The sequence below is a fragment of the Cetorhinus maximus genome, chromosome 27 (assembly GCF_964194155.1).
Source record: "Cetorhinus maximus chromosome 27, sCetMax3.hap1.1, whole genome shotgun sequence".
NCBI classification, from domain to species: domain Eukaryota; kingdom Metazoa; phylum Chordata; class Chondrichthyes; order Lamniformes; family Cetorhinidae; genus Cetorhinus; species Cetorhinus maximus.
The window spans coordinates 17,814,268-17,835,885 of NC_135905.1; the positions used below are offsets into that span (position 1 = coordinate 17,814,268).

A 21,618-nucleotide genomic window follows, 5' to 3' on the forward strand; every position below is an offset into this window, starting at 1 on the left:
TTGTTTGATAGCTCTTCTATGAAGTGCTTTGGGATGCTTTATTATGTTAAAGGCACTACATAAATGCAAGTTATTGTTCTAGTTTAGTTTTGATACTCAGTGCATGGTAATATGAAATGGCATTGCAGTGTGGTTTGGATAATCAAATCTCATAGCGTATGACTTAATCGGTTAGGTTTTGGCCAAAGGGACATTGCATGCTGATTAACAGGACACAGCCTTGATGAGAGTTGTGATTTTAATTTATTGTTAGCTTGGTTCATTGGTAGCATTCTCACGAGAGCCAGAAAATCATGAGTTCAAACTCCACTACAGGGTGCCAGGCAAAATCTAGACTATTGTCTGGAGTACTAAGAGAGTGTTGCATTGCTGAAGATGCTGTCTTTCGGATGAGATATAAAAACGAGGACCTTCATGACTATTTAGGTGAATATAGAAGATCCCAAGAAAAGCAGGAATGTTCTCTTGGTGTCCTGACTAACAATTATTCCCCAAACAGTACCACTAAAATAGGTTAACAGGTCACCAATCTCATTATTTATGTGAATTGGCTGTAACAAGAAATTTACACTTCAGAGCCTGAATTTTCCCACGTCGGGCAGGTTCGGCGGGACTGGGCAGGAGTGGTCACGGAGCCGACTGCCGCCCACGATCGGCTCCACACCACTATTTTACCCGGACTGGTCAATTAAGGCCCGCCCAACGTAATACGCAAGTGGTAGCGCTCACTACCTGTGCGGGCGGTGGGGGGTGGGGGGGTCGGGTCCAGTGCTCTTTTGCACATGTGCGCGAAAGGGCGCTTCAATCTCCCGGAGGCACAGAGCTGCGTCGGGGAGCTTGAAGCACTTTTTTAAAAAAATAAATGCAATAAAAATTTAATGAAACATCCCCTTGTGTAACTGTGTCACATGAGATGGGACATGTTTTTATTTTTCAGAAAAAGTTTTTATTTAATTCGTAAAAGCTTTAGGAAACCTCATCCCACTCATGGATGAGGTTTCCTAAAAAACGTAAAGGCCGTTTGACCTCTTCGCCTTTTCGCGTAAAATTCATGTTAATTACCTGTTTAATGGCCTTTACAGGCCTATCAATTATTGGCGGGCACGCAGCCAACTCCGGTACGCGCCCACCGAACGAAACATTGCGAGACAGCGTGATGATGTCGGGACACTCGCCCGAATTCATCGCGCGTCATTTTATGCGCCGGCATATCGGGCCCACCCCGCCACCGAATGTAAAATCCTGGCCCAAAAGTAATTTATTGGCTGGGAAGCACTTTGAGGAGATGAAAGGTGCTTATACCAATGGAAGTTCTTTCTTTTATTTTAATCTGTGGTGTTTATACATGTTTTTATTTGGGTTGGGCCTGTAACAGTAATTGTCTGTAGTAGTGTTGGCAAAGGAGTTGACACAGTTGCATTGTTTTATCATGTCAGTACATTTATTTTGTAATTGTCACTGGCATAGAAGAAAAGTAGTTCTGGTCAAATAGTTCATTCAATAACCATCCACATGGAGAAAAAGGACTCCACACTGCTGGATCAGCGACATACATTGTATGATATTTGGTAGGGAGTGACCACAGGATGAATTCCTAGCAACAGGTCTTGACAAAGTTATACATCAGCTCAGGGTTCTTTATGTGTTCGGAACTTGGATTAGATTCGCACCCATGAAATTAAAAATAAATATCTCATCATAAACCATATTAAGATACAATTAGCAACATTGCACCTCTGATGAGACAACAAAGGTCTGCATTATTTCCCTGCAAAGCCTTGATTATTGCCAGACATGGAGAAAAGACCTCTAAGCAAATATTCGTTTAAATAGGGGAACTACTGCACACATGAATTAGAGAAGAGTTAAGAACAATTATACTTATCCCCAGGCAGTTACAAGAAAAGAATCACTTGTCCCAATTAGAGTGTACATGCCCCATTTGCAAGTGAAATTGTGCCAGACTCACAAGCACAGAACACCTTCACTACGAGGCAGGCACTGCCTAGAGGAATACATTGGACTGATCGAGTTTGGGTGGGGAAGGAAATGGTGATTGACAATCAGCAATGTGACTAAGCTAAACAACATAGCTTGAAAAACAGGAAAAGGCCAGTTTCCAAACAACAATCAGTTCAATGTTAGAAGGTTACCAAAGCCCCTCTAAACACTCCACAATCAAAAGTGTGGTGCCTTGATGGCACTGCACGTTAAATTACACTTACTGTGGGTTCATGACTCTGGCTGCAGCCTTAAGTCTTAGAGTTACTATCCTGCAACTACAGCTGAATTCCTGAAAGCAGCTAGAATACAAAGGGAAACGGATAAGGGAAGCCCAAGGCTTTGAGATAAGGGACGTTATCATCCTGTACTGTTATTGCTACTTCTCCGCAACCAGTTATGGAGCAGCAGTGGGTAATAGGAATGGTCTGAAGACAGGTAAGGCAACTGCATTTTCAGGCTGGGCATGATTGTGCCATGGAAATAAAAGGAAGAAGGGAAGGAGCAGGAGAATGTGTTTAAAAGAAATGAGAAAAATAAAGTGGCGAGGGTTAATAGTGAGAAATGCTGTTCAAACTATAGAAAACTGATCTGAGGGACAAATAGCCAGACCCTTACAAAAGCAAAATACTGCAGATGCTAGAAATCTGAAATAAAAACAAAATGCTGGAAATACTCAAAAGGTCAGGCAGCAAGAGAAGCAGAATTAACATTCCAGGTCAATGACCTTTCATCAGAACTGAAATGGATTGGTAATGCATTTTGTTTTAGAAAACGTACTTAGAAATTATTTTAATCACTGCTTAGAAGATGCCATCTCAGTACAAATTGTCAGTTTGAATTGTGGGTGTGTGCTGAGTTAATGGGCACTAGTTGAGGCAATGATAGGAACAGTAGAATTGGCCTCACTCCATGGAATATAAGCCAGGACTTATGCTGTACATAGCATTAACTCTGGTGAGGAACTGTGAACAGGTATTGAGGGAAGAAAACCTGAGGCAGACATGTGACATTGGCTCAACCAGAGGAAAGGGAAATGGAGGGACATGTGCTTCTTCTTTGCATTGGTTTTATTTCCTCTTCCCTGCTTTAAATTCTAGAAATACTGCGACATTAGCCCCCAACCCAACACCCTTATTGCATTTCTGGGCCCAATAACCTGATAAAACTCAGTGCCTAGGATAACACAAGAACAATGGGCAGGATAATAGAATTGGCTAGCATCTGGGAGGAAGTTGAGATGGAAATAATTCGATTGCAATAATCATTGAATAATCAATGTAGGTCAAGATTTAAAAAGGACAAAATCAATACATACAAATGTAGTACCTAACTCAATGATGCACACAAGGGACACCACTGGTGTAAGGTGTTGATACTTATGTAGTTCAACACATGTGATGAAAGGACAGGGGCATAGTCACGAATCTAGACCAGAAATATAGACCCAAATCTGAACACCATCTGCTGAGGAGAAATTAAATGAATGAGGGGGAAAGCCAGAACCCAATGTCATCATTTTTATTTTTGTCAGGGATAGAAAACTGGCTGCTCATTTTATATCCAATCAATTTTACTCTCTAGTACTTCAATGGAAAGGTAACCCACCAACTTAACTGGCACCTCACAGTTGGTGGGTACAGAGCAGCAGCAGCAGCAACTCTGGGAGCAGAGTGACTCAGTACAACTACCCAAATATCCTGCAAAATCTTCTGGCTTATCTGTACACTGATGTACTGATCACTGCTACTCGAGCATGGTGAGGTACTGAGCTATGAGCTCGAGCCTCCCCTTGGGGATGGATGACAGGAAGAGTTAGGAGCTGAGTTGTCTCAAGTCATTCTGACATAACTCGCTAATGGCCTGTATGCTGTTCAGCTGCATGACCTATCAGCAGGGAACAGCTGACAGACCAGGTAGGAAATGATGCAGGGGATCAAAGAGGAATAGAATCAGTGAAAAGGGGGCATAGAAAAATCTCTATGCAGAAATCAGATCTTCTTTGTCAATAATCATTGTGTAGAGAGGAGCCGTAACAAAGGTTTGAAAGATCTGGAAAGACGAAGATTATCAGGTTACTAACAAGAGTACTAGTTGTTAAAATCTAACATTATTAGAAATTAGTATCTAACCTTGTAGTTTACTAGCACTTGACTTTATTAGACACTCTTCTTTGTAGAACAGTAAAGTGGAAAAAACTTAGAAGTAGTGCAGAGTATAGAACAGATGCCAAGGTAGAGAGATTCTGGGAGTTTGTGTCAAGTTTTAAAAGAACGCATTCGCAGCAAAGGGAGGAGAACTTGAACACTGTCTGTGAAATACTGCAGGTCTGAGAATGGAACGTAGGTTTCTTTCTCGACCAGATAAGGAACCACAGCATGTAAAAACTTTACATTCAAAGGGCATTACTCACGTAAATATGTAGGGTTAGTAACAGTCACATAAATTATTCCTGGTTGGTCAAGGAAAGTGTCCTCACACAAAGGGCTGAAGGGGATTGGGGTGAGGGGGGGGCTTCCTTGGTTAACAGCCAGAAAAAAGAATGTCCTGAGTTTGCCGTCTTCATGGTGGAGAGAAAGACCATCCGAGACAAGAACAAAACAAGAGACAAGGGAGGGACAGAGGAAGGCTGCTAGGCCAAAAGACCAGAGCTGTGAAAGAAACTATTTTGTGCTCTGCCATCCAGATCTTGACAAAGTAAAATATTCTACATTAAACTATAAATCACCGCCCAAGTTTGTTGACATAGTTTGTCTGAGAACTTAATAAACTTGTCCTGACTTTGTTTCAATAAAGTCAATTCACATCGAAGCTTTACTGCCAAGTCCATTCTTGCCTTAACAGGGTGCAAATACACCCAAAACCTCACAACTGTGTAGCAGAAGTCTTTGCCTCCAAGAAAACCCGAGAGAAGTTTCATTGTCCACACTCCAGTTCCATCAGCTCATGCACAGAACTCAGCGTCAGCTTGGGATCTAAACGGGTGGAACAGGATCGAGGAGCTTTCTTTTTGTGTGTTCATGTCTGTGATACTCTCATGCCCAGTGAAAAATGGATATTAAACCGGGCAAGCCTGCAAAAAAGTGAGTGGGATTTGGGCTGGTAAGGCGAATCCGGAAAGGATTTTTGGGGTTACAGAAGTTAATTACCGTACTGGAGCAACTCACTGCTACAATTATTACTGGGGCTTCTCATCACAAAATACAATAAACAAACATAGAATCAGAGGATTAGGATAGTACAGAACAGAAGGGGGCCATCAAGTCTGTGCTGGCTGTTACAAACAGACATCCAGTTAGTTCCAATCCCCTACTCTTTTCCCATTCTCCCAGCAATATTTTCTCCATCAAGTATTTATCCAATTCCCCTTTGAAGGTTACTAGTGAATCTGTATCCAATGCTCTATTTGGTACTGCATTCCAAATCCTAAACATTCCTGGCTCAAAAAAAAATTACATGGTTAAAAAGGTTACAATGAGGGTGGGAACAGCTGAATAAACACAGGCAAAATAAAATTCACAGCTTTATTAGTTCTTTGGGCCATAACTCTTTCCTGAAGTTTTCATATCTTGTGTGCAAAGATTCATATCGATTTTTATAGCTGAATATTACAAAGTCTGTTGTCTCAAACTTTTATTCCAATACTGCAGTTTAATCAGTCACAAGTCCCCAATTGCTCTTTATTCTTTTTAATGTAGTGCTGGGCTGGCACTCACACACTATTCTCACCAACTCAGCCCTTATATCTTCTGGGAGATCTCTCTCAGTTAATATGATGAAAACTCTTCCATTGTTTCTCCAAACCCATTATGACAAAATGTTCCATGCTCAGCAATAATTTAAGCTGCGGAAGGAAAATTAGGGTATAATGGTTAAATGGACAGAAGTGGTCAAGGAGAGGTGGGGCAGTGACTCAGTACAACTGCCCAAATGTCCTGCAGATTGCACCTCCTGCTGGTAAATCTGTACACTGATGTATTGATCACTGCTACTCGAGCATGGTGAGGTACTGAGCTATGAGCTTGAGCCTCTCCTTGGGGATGGATGGCAGGGAGAGCTGGGAGCTGAGTTGTCTCAAGTCATTCTGACATAATTCACTAATGGCCTGTACGCTGTTCAGTTGCATGACCTATCAGCTGGGAACAGTTGACAGACCAGGCAGGATCCAGTCAGGTTAAAAATCAATACTTAAAATGAAAAAAAGTTATTCACAACTGCAGTTTAAACAATAAGAGCTCGGTACACATTTTCGAACTGGAAAAATTACAGTAGCACTGTGCCTATTATCTTTATCTTTGGAATTCCCTAACCCAGAGGATTGTGGTTGCTCACTTGTTAACTATATTAAGTATAAGACTGAGATCTCTCTATTTTTGGGCACACGGGAAATGAAGGGATATGGGGATAGGACAGGAAAGCGAGTTAAGTAGAAGGTCAGCCATGATTTTCCTGAATGGCAGAGAAGGTTCGAGGGGCCATATAGTATACTCATGCACTCCTATTTCTAATAAAAGATTTTTGTCTTTTGTTTAAAGCCATATCACAAAATTAACACTAGATGGTGCCAACATTGCATAGAAGCCACTCTCAGCAGTCATATGACTTATGATGTTGAAACTAGAATCAAGGTTGGAAATGTCCCAGATTTAACATTTCCATTGTTTCAATTTGGAAAGACATTTGCTCAACTCTTATATTGTTGTTTCTAAAAAATCATCACAACAGCTACTCAAAAAGACAGCCTTGTTCTGATGCTAAATTTAAATGCACCATATTACTCTTGAAAGACTGCAGTGTACCTGAAGCCTGATCTGCTTTGCATTCGCACGTTCTTATAAAATACATCTCATTAATGTTTTTGTAAAAGTAATATGCTTCATGTTAGCATATATTAGGGTTACTTTGGCAATGACTGAACAAAATAGCTCTGATGAGCTGCATTGTTCTTGAAATTGGTAAGTTTGTATAAAATAACAACCCAAGCAGAATCATGATCCAATCCTACAATATCTTGGCAAACTAGTAAGATTCAATTGTGTGCCAAGAATGAAAAGTCAAATATGATGCAAGTAGTAAGTTTAATGGCACTTTTGTTGTAACTGACTGTCTCATCCATTGATTATCAACACAATAACTCTGAACATTTATCTTCAATGACCTGACCTTGCCCTCCACCTATCCTGCCAAGCTTATCAACATTATGGTTGGGCTTCCCACCAACCCCTCAGCATAGTTCTTACCTTATGAACTTATACTGATCAATTCCATTCTATAAGTTCACAATTAAAGAATGATTTCATTTGTATTAATAATTTTTGTGAACTACTGCTGATTGGGAATCCAAATCACAGCTTAAGGTGGAGTCTTGACTCAGTGGTAGCACTCTTGCCTCTGAGCCAGAAAGTCGTGCGTTCAAGTCCCACTCAGTGGGGTAATTTTAACTCCCAAAAATGGGCAGGCTTGGATCGGGTCAAATGCGAACCCAACACACTTCAAGCCTGTCAACTTCCAGTTTTCATGGAGGCGGAATGGAAGGGGGCAACCAACCTCCTGCCAGGAGGAAGGTCCCTTATTTGAATATTTTAATGAGACTGCGTGCCTTAGATTTTCTCTCACCTCCAAATGTAAAGCTGGCCAACCAGATTTTAGGAGCCACTGGAAACCCAATAGCTAAAGGGAGTTGAGGATAGCTGTGGGCCAGGAGCAGCAGCTATGCTTACCCCCAGCCATCTCAACCAAAATAATTGGTTGCCATGTTTCTTACTTTATAACAGTGCCTACATTTCAAAAATGTCTTCAGTGGCTGTGAAGTGCCTGGGAACTCCCTGAAGTTGTGAAAGGCATTATAGTAAATGCCTGCTCCCTTTTGTGTATAAATGCAGCTTTGATGACATACAGCCACCTTCACCAATTTAACGCCCCACTGATATTAAGGTAAGAGAATGCAGCAATGGAGTTTCTGAACCAGAGATATGGTCAGTTTACCATTTTGCAGAGCTACATGTCAACCACAATCTCTCTCTCTCTCTGCAGGACTCTCAGTCTGTACCAGTCCAGTTTATTATAGGGTCACGGTTCCCTTCTCATCCCATTACAAGGAATCAGGTATCACCACCAAAATTCATCCACACGCTCCTCACCCTTACAGTACCGAGGATCAAAACAAAAATGATTCTTTGTTCCTGAATACAAATTCTGCAGGAGCCTCGAGCTGTTGGGCATCCCACTGAGTTGCAAGGAATCACACAGGAAAGAACTGATTTAAAAAAAACAATTCTAATGTTAATATGAGAATCACAGACTAGCACTCCTCACCAATCATGGCAATGAGATGGGGAATGCCAACACTTTTTAAAGCAGCAGATCAACTCCAATCCAAAGGCCTAGCAATTGTGATTGTGGGTGGTGGGAGGAGTGGGGGGCACATGCAGGGATTGGTCTCTGTGCCTCAATGATAAGGCTCCAGGGACAGGAGTGAATGACGATTGGGCCACTCCTGTCTCTTATGGGGTGCGGGGAGCAGGGAGTTAATCAGGGTGGGAGGAGAGAGTGGGGTTTGCATTCTTTGAAGTTGAGAGCGTTGGAAGGAGTACATCTGCTCTTCCAGGCTCCACATTCAACTAGGTATATTTTCAAAACTTACTTTGTTGGTTTTGGCCTGGATTTCTTGCTTGGAGTCTGCTTCCAATCTTGCAGTGATGGCTTCACATAGGCTGTATAGTCCCCATGTTTGTGCACATAAAGGACCTAAAGGCTATTTCAGGCATGGGCATTGCACAATGAATTTTTTCCGCCTTTACCAATAAGGCAGGCATTGGACATCTGACTCGCAATTAGCAGGTACTTCCTGCCCAGTCGCCAAGTCAAAATTCAGCACTGCATTCATTTCAAACCCAAGAAAATACAAGATTTGTATTTTTGTTGTACATTAAGCACTTTACAGCCATTGAAGTGTTTTTGAAGTGTAGTCACCATTGATATTATAGGAAATTCAGCAGCCTAATTGCATATAGCAAAATCCCACAAACAGTAGTGTAATAACGATCAGATAATCTGTTTTTAGTGATGCTGATTGAGGGATAAATTTTGGGCAGGACACTGGGTGAAACTTACCTGTTCTGCTCTGAAATAGTGCCATGAGATCTTTAACCTCTACCAGAGAGGGTAGATACTGCCATAGTTTAATATCTGGAAGACGACAGCGCTGTAATCTCTGAAGCACAAGCCTAGATTCTTCTATTACACTGGGCAACATACCTTTTGCTCTGAAAATTTTCACTTGTTCATCGATGTTAATGCTGGGGACTAGAACCCTTTCCCATTTCAAGTGCCCTCTATCAATATCAAGTATTCCCAAGTCTTGTACACCAAAGCCAGCTCCCTCTATGCTACACTAAGGATATGCCTCAGCCCCACAACTGGCGGACCAATGTGATATTTTCATTTCCCATCAATCAGCCTCTCTACGGCTCCTTAGCAATTGCCAAATTAGATTTGCTGTGTGCTGAGGGCATACACATACTAAGAGCTGATACTGTGCATAGGATTCTTCAGGCCAGCACAGAAAGAGGACCATCATCCTGACTGAAAACTGGGTATATTTGTAGGTCCCATAGCCTAAAAGGATTGTTTATTATCCCAGGATTTCACCCAGGCCCTGCTTCATAGATTTTAAGGACAAAAAACAGAAAATATGACTGCAGATCAGAGAATGTTAAGTATTATGTATTGAGTGCTGAGCTTCCTCATGAGGTGGATACCTGTTGACATTACCAAGTGGATAGATGTCTCACTTTGAGATTTGAGTTGCAGCAACCACAGCAGGATTCAATGGTTTATCTTATCCAGGTTCTTCATCTACTTACCACAGATACAAGACAGTGGATATGTTATTCCTCACTGTAAAAGGAAATCTTGTTGAATCCCTCTACTGGTCACAAAGTAACAAATGTATTCCATTAATCTGAACGATGGTAAACTTGCCCTGAAAGTGGTCACCTTTCCCACAAGCCCAAGGCCTGTTAATAGCTTTGCGGTGACAGATCACTAGCAGCTTCCAGACACGAACACAATGCTTTGTTTGCATCAAAAGGAAAATTAGGCAGGAGGGTGTTAAAAGGCTAAAGAATCTCAGATTCAGATGAGTTCCATAAGCTGAAACTTAAACTTATTGATTGCCATCTGAACTCTCAAATCTGTCACAATAGCACTAGAACCAGATTTATTAACACTTAATACATTGTTGATGCACAATAGGGATCAGCCCTTCATAACTTGCAGTGGTTCCTGGCACACTGCCTGTTCCTGCACCCTCTGCGATATTTCACAAGGCTACTAAACATCCTCAAACTCCCTCCTACCAACAACTCAAAGAGATGAGGAGTAGGATTTCAGGAGCAATTCCAGGACCTGGAAATGGGGGAAGAGGGAAACATTATACGTTCCAGAGAGCTATGAGGAGGGTTGAGGAGAGAGGAGTATCAGACTCCCTTCACATCCCCTCATCAAGTGGTTATGCCTATGCCTCTACCTATCATTTACTGCAGCTGCCAACTAAAAATTGGAGAGTGCAAAACTGCAAATGAACAATTGCAACATGCAGCATCTGGCTAAACAGTACAACTTCAAAGGGAGTTACCAAGGTCAGTTAAGGCTGATTAGCAGACCAGCAATAAAACAAATCATTCACAGCTCATCATGATCTTTCATTAAAGTCCTAATTATACCAGCTTGCAAATGAGAAATATAGAAGAGATGCATTTTAAGTGAACATTTTTGCAGTAATTATTTTAGCAACAGGTTTGGCTTGAAGTATTTTCATGCTCTGCTGGTGGTGACAAAAGCTATAATATTTGAACCCTTTCTGCTTGAATACATTTCTGTTATCACAGCTTTTCAGTCTTTGCTTGGTGCACACAAGGTCAGGCTCTACTTCTCAAATCCCGCACTATATACAACTCATACCTACCCAATTTTTACACATAGTATTAAAGCCGATCCTCACACCTTCCCAGAGGAATGAGAATATCAGCTACACACCAATTATTGAGACATTGGGTGCATTCACACTTCATCGACAATGTGGGCGCAAAAGTGTTTTGCATTAACAGTGCAGCTGCAGTTAGGCAAAAGTAACCTGATTCTGGAGTTGAAGCCCAATCTGATGCCTCAACCAAGTTGACTAAGGCTCTCTGGAGCACATGGTCTCACTCTCAAGTCAGGCTCGAGACCAAATTTATGCTCCAAGGTTAGTGTCAATGCACACTAAGTCTTAATGTATGAATATCTTATTCATTATATGGAATCACCAGCACAAACAAACATTTTTGACACAGCTAGTCTTATAACAATTACTGTTTGTGAGTTTACATGGATAAAGAATGTCCAACTTACCCAGCCAGCTTCTGCTCAAATACACAGACACAAAGACAGGAGGAACGGTGAAGAAATCTACCACAGAATTCACTTCCAGCCAGAACCACAGTTTATCGTTTGCCGCAATAAACTGGAAAAGAAATGAGAGTATCATCATTTCAATATCCCCTCTCGTGACAGGGTTCATTCAGTTTTACCAGAGATTTGTCAAAATATGAAGACCCTTTACATTTTTAAGTTTTTACAGTTAGACATTTTCATAATATTTGGATCAATATAATATGATGAGTTGCCAATTGCTAGGCCTCTGGGGATAGCATTGCAGATGCGAAAATTCTTCAAGGTCTTAACTGCCTAAACACAGAAGATGGAACTTCTCAATGTGAGATCTTGAGAACAGAATTCACACACAGCCAGAACAGATCCCCAGCTGCCTTTTGAAAAGGTGGATGTCAGAATCCTCCTTGGATTTATGTCCATGCCGTCTGACACACTTTTCTTTCGCTCATTTTGAATTGAGTATTTTGGCCAAGAATCAGCAACTTCCAATCAAGTGGAAACATTAGTGCGACAGTCTATGGGTAGTGCATGGCAGTACTGGGCTGCTGTCATTTAATTGAGACAGAAGATTTTCTTTAAAAGTAACCCAGCTTTATTTTAACTTGTTGAGCTCATTAGCCTACAGAAATATGAATCTGTGATTTTGCATTTACTTCAAAAGAAATCCCAGCTGCGATCTTTCACTCAACAAAGATGAAAAGGGCTGACAAGTGGCAAGTAACATCCGCGCCACACAAGTACCAGGTGATGACCATCTCCAATAACAGAGAACCTAATCATCGCCCCGTGACATTCAATGGCATTATCATCGCTGAATCCCCCATTATCAACAGAAACTGAATTGGACCAGCCACATAAATACGTGTCTTCAAAAGCAGGTCAGAAGCTAGGAATCCTGCAGCGGGTAACTCACCTCCTCACTCCCCAAAGCCTGTCCACTATCTACAAGGCACAAGTCAGGAGTGTAATGGAATATTCTCCACTTGCTTGGATAAGCATCCAGGACAAAGCAGCCACTTGGTTGGCACCACATCCACAAACATTCACTCCCTCCACCACTGACACACAGTGGCAGCAGTATGTACCATCTACAAGATACACTGCCGGAACTCACCGAGGCGGCTCAGACAGCAGCTTCCAAACCCATGACCATTACCAACTAGAAGGATAAGGGCAGCAGATACATGGGAACACCACTACCCTAAGTTCTTCTCCAAGCCACTCATCATCCTGACCTGGAAATGTATCACCGTTCCTTCACTGTTGCTGGGTCAAAATTCTGGAACACCCTCCCTAACAGCATTGTGGGTGTACCTACACCACAGGGAGCAGTTCAAGAAGGCAGCTCATTACCAACTTCTCAAGGGCAATTAGGGATGGGCAATAAATGCTGGCCTAGCCAGCAACGTCCATGTCCCATGAATGAGTCAAAAAAGAGGTATGGAAGATCAATGCAATCCCAGGAAAGGCGGCCAGCCTGAAAGTTTATGCAGTAATTTCACAAAACAATTCCCACATTGTACTGTCCTGTGACAACTGTGCCGAAGGGTTTTCCAGTGAACCTCAATAGACTCCATACAGAATCAGAATATCTCACAAAGCTCTGTTTAGTACTCAGATTTGCCTCACCCAATACTCCAGTACAGGAGGCACATGCTTCACTCTGCAATGATACCTCTCTCCATAATAAATATATTTAAGGGCGTTGTCATTTTATATTCTATGATCTTTTCAACATTATGCATTGTCTGTACACAATGGAATATAAGTCTCTTCTGCTTCCTTGTATTCCTTCCTAACATGCTTACCATTCCTGAGAATAGCAATGGATAAATTATTAGGCAAGAATATGAAGGGTTAAAGGTGACAGAGCCAAGGCTGATAGGAGTTAAGGAACAGATCAGTCATGATCTAACTGAATGGCAGAACAAGCTCAAGGGCTGAATGGCCTACTCCTGTTCCTATGTTCCCTGGTGCATTTTTTAGAGTTCTTCACTCATTTCACATGTAACTGCAAGGGAGGCGGAGGAAGTATTAATCCTTGACAGAGCACTTCCAGAATTGTGGTCAAATGGTTGTGTGTGCTTGTTTTTGATATTAAATCTAATTTTGTAACTGAGTAACTTTACAAAAGTCATTCCCAAGAAGATCGCTTATTAATTAGACTGCTATTGCATTCTTTTAATAGCAGCCTTGACATTTTCTTTAGCTTGACTAAAAAAACAGGTCGGCATTTCCTGTTGAGCATTTACCGAATAACGTTTCTGCCTTTCTTTCCTTCAGTGCTGAGCAGTCAAAGTAAAACTTTTTTATATCAAATAGATATAATCTCTCAGGAGTCATCCTAGTTGTATCCATACACATCAGTTTTAAAAAAAAGCCAGACAGCTGTTTATCACCAATGCATGCACACATACATCATGTGTAGCTTGGGAAGTTGATGCATGTTTTGCTGTTATAGCCACCACAGAGCCTCCAAGCACATAGTTGAACACAGAGTTGTCTGCAGCCGACAAAATAAAACCAGCAAAGGGAAAGGTGCACCTTGTCAGGTACTCCTTGGCTGTAAAGAGTTAATCCACTGAGCAACTTGCTGGATGGAACTCATCCGCACTAGGCTGACTCAAACACCTAGCAGGCCTCTTGACTCCACCCACTCCACAGCATCTAACCATTGTTTTAATGGGAGTGAAGCATAATCTTTTATTAGAATGTTATTTTTGAGTAGAAAACAAAAAGGGGCATGAGAATAACACTGTGTCTGCCCTAAAGATAGCAAATGTTAACACGCAAATTCAGCTCAGATCAAACCTGAAGTTTCTTCTGTGCAAGGCTTGTAACAAGATTCTCTACACATGCAGACAATGTACAAGGTCATCCTTTATTTATGAACCGAACCATATTAAAATTCTGAAAGGGTTATGAAGCAAGGAAGGGTTTGATGTCATGGCATGGACATTACACAGTTCATTTAGGAAAGAAATATGTGACAAGGCATAATTTTGAATTTTAAATTGGGATTTTTTTAATCCATTTATAAAATAAAATCCTAAGTAATTATGCATTTCCAATTTAAACCAAAAGTGAAGCAGAGACAGACCACAGATGACCTGATTCTATTAATAGCACAGATTGTGAGGATTGCACCACAGAGATCACATTAAAAGAATGTCTTGAATATTCTAACACAATGCTGTAAAATCAACAGTGATTCTGATACAAGATACCACAAGAACCTGATGCATACTCTCATCATTCTGCCTCAACTCTCTCGTGCTGCATTTTGATTCCATTTCTCTTTTGGTCTGTTGTAAGACAAATACTTATATTGCAGATTAGCTGGGTTCCTTGGCTCTGCTTGTAAAGGATTCAACTCCCAGTCATAATAACTAACTTTGAAGTTGATTGCTCTCACTGGGCTTCAAAAGGTCTGAACAAGGCCCTAAATTAGGGCTTGCAGCAGTAACAAAATATTCCATCTCAATAGGCTTGGAAAATTATCCCAGCACACTGCTTCTATTATCCAAATATCAGTTGCCCACTGGTGGTGGCAATGGAGGAGATGGAGCCACAATATCCCAATCCCAACCCCACCCCCCCCACCCCAGGTTGGGTGGAAAGAATGGGGTTTCTCTCAAAGGAAAATGAGGGCAAATCCTGCAGGTTTAGCTCAAACTGAGTCATACTGTCATGTATTGCATTAAGGCGAACATATGCTCAACTGCAAGCAGCCATTACTGAATGACTTTATTTACACTCTCCAACAGAGGGGGCAGCAGAAAGGGCAGTATAACAAATGCTCAGGTCTTACAACATACTACACTCCCTCCCTACGTTAAAAAAAAACTTATACATTAAAATATAAAATGGTACATGTTATCACAATATGACGAAGTCAACACCTTCAATATCTGAAAATTTAACAGGTTGGGTTGCATATTGTTTTTACTGTATCACAGCCAAAACATACATGACCAATATGACCAGAGGAATTTACATCTAAAGATTTTATTTTCCTTAACTCCAGTATGTGTTTAACCAAAATTTCATGATTTGACAATACGTAATGACGTGAACTTACTTTTTCTTCCTTCCTACACACTTTCAATTAACCTAACTAACTACTTTCTCTTTCTGTCTGAGTATCTCCTTCCAGTTCCATTAGGTTGACTCTGCTCTCTTAACATCTCTGACTGTGTTGAACCTGAACTTTGACTACCAACTCCACATAATGGTTGGGACTGTGACATTGACTGATTTTTGTTAATCAAGTCCCTGATTCCCTTTGCTCTACCATTAGATTCTGTGATGCTGGCAGACTTTCGGTATCTTCGGGATTTTCACTTGGGGCTGTAGGAGGAATTTGGACTATAGGAGGTTTCTCATGCCCTCCCTTTGTCAGGTTTCCTCTTTCAAGCAAATGATCTGCATGACACTGACAGACTCTCTCTCCAGTCCTCACTAGATATGCAAATGCCCCTAGTCTCTTTACAACAACTCCAATCACATACTTTTCCTTATCATCTTGGTAGATTTGCAACATGATCTTCTGAACAGCCCTGAACTCTCTAAGTTTCATGCCTCATGTATCATGACTCATCTTCATTTTGTCATGCTTTTATCTTATTTTGCTATTGGCCTCAGGCTTAAGCAAATTAAACCTTGTCCTAGGAGCATATTTAAATATTAACTCGTAAGGTGAGCAGCCTGTTGGAGACTGCAGGGTTATTCTGTAAGAGAGCCAAAAATTGCCTATCCTGAGTCGAAGAGAAACATGGAAATTATACTGCCTAGCTTGTCACCTAGAAAACAGCTCTGCAAAGACCTCTTCACCATCTGTACACTTCTTTCTGCAGCACCATTTGATGCTGGGTCATAAGGTGGTACTTGAGTGTGTTTGACTCCATTCTTGCTCAAACATATTTCAAACTTTTCTTGCATAAACTGTGGACCATTATCTGACACCAACACCTTTGGCAACCATAAATTACAAACCAACTTCTCAAAATCTCAATAGTTTTAGCACTTGTGGCGTTGGGTATACAATCAACATTTACCCATCTGCTAGAGCTATCGACCAGAACAAGGTACTTTTCCCCTTCCATTTCAAAGAAATCAAGATGTATCCATTCCCATCATTTTCTTGTGCTTGGCTATGGAATGAAAGGAACCTTGGTTGGATCATTTCTTATTCTGATGCACACTTCACAACTTTTCACCAATTCTTCAACATCTCTATCTACCTTGGATACCAAAAATAGCTTCTTGCTACTGATTTAATATGTACTAACCCTGTGTGCTCTAGATGAAATTCCGCTAATAAGCTCTTTCTAAACCTTGGGGGGATAATGACTCTTAAACCCCATAGAAGACAGTCTTGATCTACACGGAGTTCCACATGTGAAATACTCCTCCAATTTCTCATCATCATATTCTTTAGGCCAGCCATTCATGACATAAATAAGTGCTATACTGAGTACCACATCCTCATGAGTTTCTTCAATAACTTCTCTGGCAAACACTGGCATGTCATTTATGTATGTAAAGTAATTAGCAGGTAACTCAGTAACTAAAAATGAATCAGTCTTCACCGCCATGAAGCAACACTTGTGCTTTTTAGCTTTGAAGCTCTTGAAGCTGATCTAGGACTTTGTTCAATCTTATGATGTGCTCTTTCTCTGTCTTACAGCTAATTAGTATGTCATTTAAGAAGTAATACAATCCTTTCATCCCACTTAGTACCTGATCCACGATGCTCTGGAATATTGCAGGAGCAGTATACACCTCAAATATTAATCTTTCATATTGATACAACCCTTTGTGTATATGAATGGTAAGCAGTTCCTTAATTTCTCAAACAAAATGTAAAAAAAAATCTATCCCCTCCTCATCGCAATCTAAGGCATAAGACTAACACGTGCTCAGCTGCAGGCAGCCATAATTGAATAGCTTTATTTATATCTCCCCAACAGAGAAGGCAGTATAACAAAATACTCACTTCTTACAATAAACTAACATATGCCATCATACAACACCAGAAAGAAGCTTTCAGCCAATTGTGCTTGTGCTCTTTGGAAGACATTGCCAAGTAGTCCTACTCACACTGCTTTTTCCCCATAACCCTGAAATACTTTCCCACTTCCAAATGTTTATCCAATTTGATATAGCTAGCAGGCACAAAACAACTAGTGTGTTATTCCTAGCAATTCCAATGGGAGACAAGGTGAGAAAGTGATGGCTTGGTGGTGTGGGAGAATTCAGGAATGGTTGCAATAACAAACAAAAAAGTTCAAACGTTTGCAGACTATAATTCTGTTAAAATGTTACACTGAACTGTTTGAAACAATCCACCTCTGACTCCTTAGCTCTTCATACTCACCTTGAGCTCCATGGTTTGGATAGGAGGACAGTCACCATTTATGCCATGCCCCATTCAGTGACATGTGTAAGTAGGGGCCTCTGAGCCAAATTTCCCTCCCTCACAGAACCAGCTGTTAACATGATGCCTTCTCAAGGAATGAAGGCCACTGATAGCCAGTCCAGACCAGGATTACAACAAACAACCATTCCTCCGTGGTCCTGTACACACCAGGTCAGAGAACTGGCTCTACAAACACCAGTGTTATGCCATACTACGCACAATATATTCTGCCGTTAAGGAGAATCTGTGGGTAACCTGGCCCTTCACTTCAAGGCAATAACATCATAACAATGAACTTAAGCACAACCTGAGACCAGCTAGAAGCTAATTGGAAGGTATTTCCTGTAATTGGAGGAGTGTTACTAAATCAAAGAGGATATAATTCTTTTCAGAGCATGCTACAGAGATTTGCATGTACATTTAATAAAAATTGTTAATTTCCTATGCCCTTGGCCATGGTTAGATGGAGGAACTAGTTTGTATTTTAGATGTGTTTTTGCAATAGATCAAAATGATGGGCAAATCTAGGCAACTCGCACCGCATTAACCACCCCTCCAACCCAGTGCTTGGAAGGTTGAACAACAACATTACCTGTTAGATTATACAAAGCATGTGTTAGTTATACTTCAGGTGATAACTCATTGTCACAAGTCTTACCAAATCATGAGGCAGGAAAAAGGCATGACAAACAGAGAGCCTCAAGAATTTTACTGTAGAATATATATTGATATTTTATACATAAATATCCAACTATACACCTCATTGTGTAAAAAGGCTAGATGAAGCTGACAACCAGTTGGATACGTTGGAAACAAAATGCTACTTAATTGCTGCGTTCAAAGCTAAGAACCTGCTTAGACTTCATTCATGCGATTACATTCTAAATACAACTTAAGTCAATTAAATTGGTTCTCACCCGGAGTCCAAAGTAGAGTAGGAAGAATACGTTGAACGCCATGTCAATCTGCAACGTGAAATCATCGTAGAAATTCTGACAGGATTCTATTGGGCTAGTAAAACACAGGAAAGGAACGTTTATGAAGAATCAGAACAAAAAAATACACAGAAAATATAAACCACAATGAAACATTTTCAGTCCTCATTATACTCCTAAATAGCAACAGTCTTTTTCCCTGTAATTTTCCAGGTAAACTGTTTTAATATTACACATACAGGAGGAGAGAGCATCCGATATCAGGGAATACCAAAAATGCATCAGGAATATATGGGATTTGCTGTAAAAGAAGGAACATGCAAAAACAAAGCAGATATCAATCATAATTTTGTTGGTCCCTGATTAACCTTTAAAGGACTGAATACATAAAACTCATTTTAAAAAATACAAAAATACATTGAATCTATTCCTTAAACATGAAATAAACAGTGCACCCTTAACATGTGGTGCATCAAAACACAAATATACTATACCTTCACATAAATAGTATGTGCAATAGCAGTGCTTTAAGGGTTACTAAATTCATGCAGGATTGTTTTTCTCTATATGAGAAGCAGCCATAGCAAGTGCTAAGATATCGAATCTCTTCAAGTGTATCAGTATCAGGCACCAGTTATTGACAAAATGTGTATTTTGAGACATGCAATTTATATATAACAAATTATAATGACAACACTCTGAAACCTTCCTCTCCAGAAACATTTACATCTGCCCATCTGTACATGAGTTGCAAGCCAGTAAATTATATATTAAAAGGCTCTGCAAACTAATGCAAAGGTTTATAAGTATTCAACTCAAAGCGCACATGCAAACCTGCAAAGTCACTTAAATGCATTTCCAAGTTGATGTCAGAACAAAAAATATTGTTTTAACTGAATAGAATTATAAAAATATTTTATCAAATTCTAAAAATGTATGATATTTTCTGTGTTTCATTTGCTTTCTGGGATTACGCTCAAATTATACTTATTTTAGGAATACATAACAGATTTATCTGGGAAGACAAGAGTTAAACACCAAAGCTGGGTATAGGAAGAAATGGATAATGTTGGAAATACCTAGCAATGCACAGCTGTCATGAAGGACTCAACCAAAACATTACCTGGCCTTTTCTCTTTCTCAGTGCTGCTCAACCTGCTTTATATTTCCTTTATTTTTGAATTTTTAGTTCAGATTTTCAATTTAAATCACTTCTTTTTTTCCTATCTATCCCCTGAACCCATCTCACTTCCTCCTCATTTGAGAGTTTTGTCTACACTGTTGGAACTCCCATGATGTTGCACTTAATAAGTCGGTTCAGAGACTGTCTTAAAACGAATGGATTATATCAATAGACAATTCACGTTAATCTATTACTAAGGTGGATCTGTATTTAACCTGACCTTATTTGTAGGCCAGCTAAGTCTAATTGTTCTAAAAGCATATATAATTTGAGGTCACTCAGAAATTAGTTGATGTTTGGTTTGGGACCTTGACACATTGGAATGCTGTAACCAATTTCAGTTTGAGGCTGAGCAGCACCCAGCATTTTAAGATTGTTTTGCAATTGTAACAAAATGTGACATTTGCAACACCTTATCCTTAATGTACTTTTAAATAATTTACTAGCAAACTGCCGTACTATTGCTCTTGAAGTCAGCCGATAATGCAAACATTAGTATTAGGGGGAGATGACAGCATAGTAGTAATGTCACCGGACTAATAATCCAGAGGCCCAGGCTAATGTTCTGGGGACATGGGTGTTCAAACCCCACCACAGCAGCTGGTGGAATTTAAATTCAATTAATAAAATCTGGAATATAAAGCTAGTCTCAGTAAAAGAGTCATACGGACTCGAAATTTTAACTGTATTCCTCTCCGCAGATGCTGTCAGACCTGCTGAGTTTTTCCTGCTATTTTTGTTTTTATTTCAGTAATCATCGATTGTTGTAAAAACCCATCTGGTTCACTAATATCCTTTAGGGAAGGAAATCTGCCATCCTTATCCGGTCTGGGTAAGGATGGCAGATTTCTCCTGTAGTATCCAGACTCCAGACCCCCAACAATGTGGGTGACACTTAAACTGCCCTCTGAAATGGCCTAGCACACTCATTTCAAGGGCAATTAGGGATGGGCAACAAATGCTGGCTTTGCTAGCAACGCCCACATCCCATGAAAAAAATTTAAACATTAGTCCCTATAATTGTCAAACTAGTATTCACCCATAATGGAGCATTATCCCTTTAAGATAACAAAATATCATTACTGTTCATAGCTTAGTTGTTATTTGGTCATGGAACTTTGCAGATTGCTTTGGCTGCAGTTCAGAAGCACACAACATTTGAAGATTGTTTTGCACCCATAATAAAGTGTGATGACTAGAGAGTAATTTCTACCTCCACTGAAGTCCTATTTTCATATATCATTGCCAATAATGTTTTCTAGATAATGACACCATGTGAAGTGTCAAAGGGTGGAGTGGAGCTCAATAATCACGCAGAATAATAAGAGTTCCACGAAGCTGCTTTAGTCTGGGGCAAGATATCAAGAAAGGAAGGCTGTAATTGGCAGAGGAGGGTGCTGCTATATAGGAACAAGAATGAGAAAGTCACTGAAGTTATGATAATTTTGTGGATGGAAGCTTTTATCAAGATGGAGGGGAAAAGGAGAGAAAGAAAAAAGCATGGCAAGAAGAAAAACTGGTTGTGCAAAACAGCCTGGTTTTAACTAGAGAAAGTATACATTCTATTCAATATTGCTGAAAAGAGAGACATGTTGCCAAAGCTTTTTATACTCTTTCGAGTTATCAACAGTCACAGATTGCAA

General features: G+C 40.3%; 1 protein-coding gene across 5 annotated transcripts in view; it reads right to left on the reverse strand.

The window, feature by feature from the left end:
• Positions 1-21,618, reverse strand: part of kcnma1a (potassium large conductance calcium-activated channel, subfamily M, alpha member 1a) — a 779,423-nt gene that overhangs the window by 341,008 nt on the left and 416,797 nt on the right. For all 5 annotated transcript variants that reach the window (XM_078530812.1, XM_078530811.1, XM_078530810.1 and 2 more), the window contains exons 4-5: positions 18,775-18,868; positions 11,395-11,506 (exon numbers count right to left, since the gene is read on the reverse strand). In XM_078530812.1, the coding sequence (XP_078386938.1) occupies positions 11,395-11,506; positions 18,775-18,868 (206 nt within the window). The remainder of the gene's footprint in view (positions 1-11,394; positions 11,507-18,774; positions 18,869-21,618) is intronic.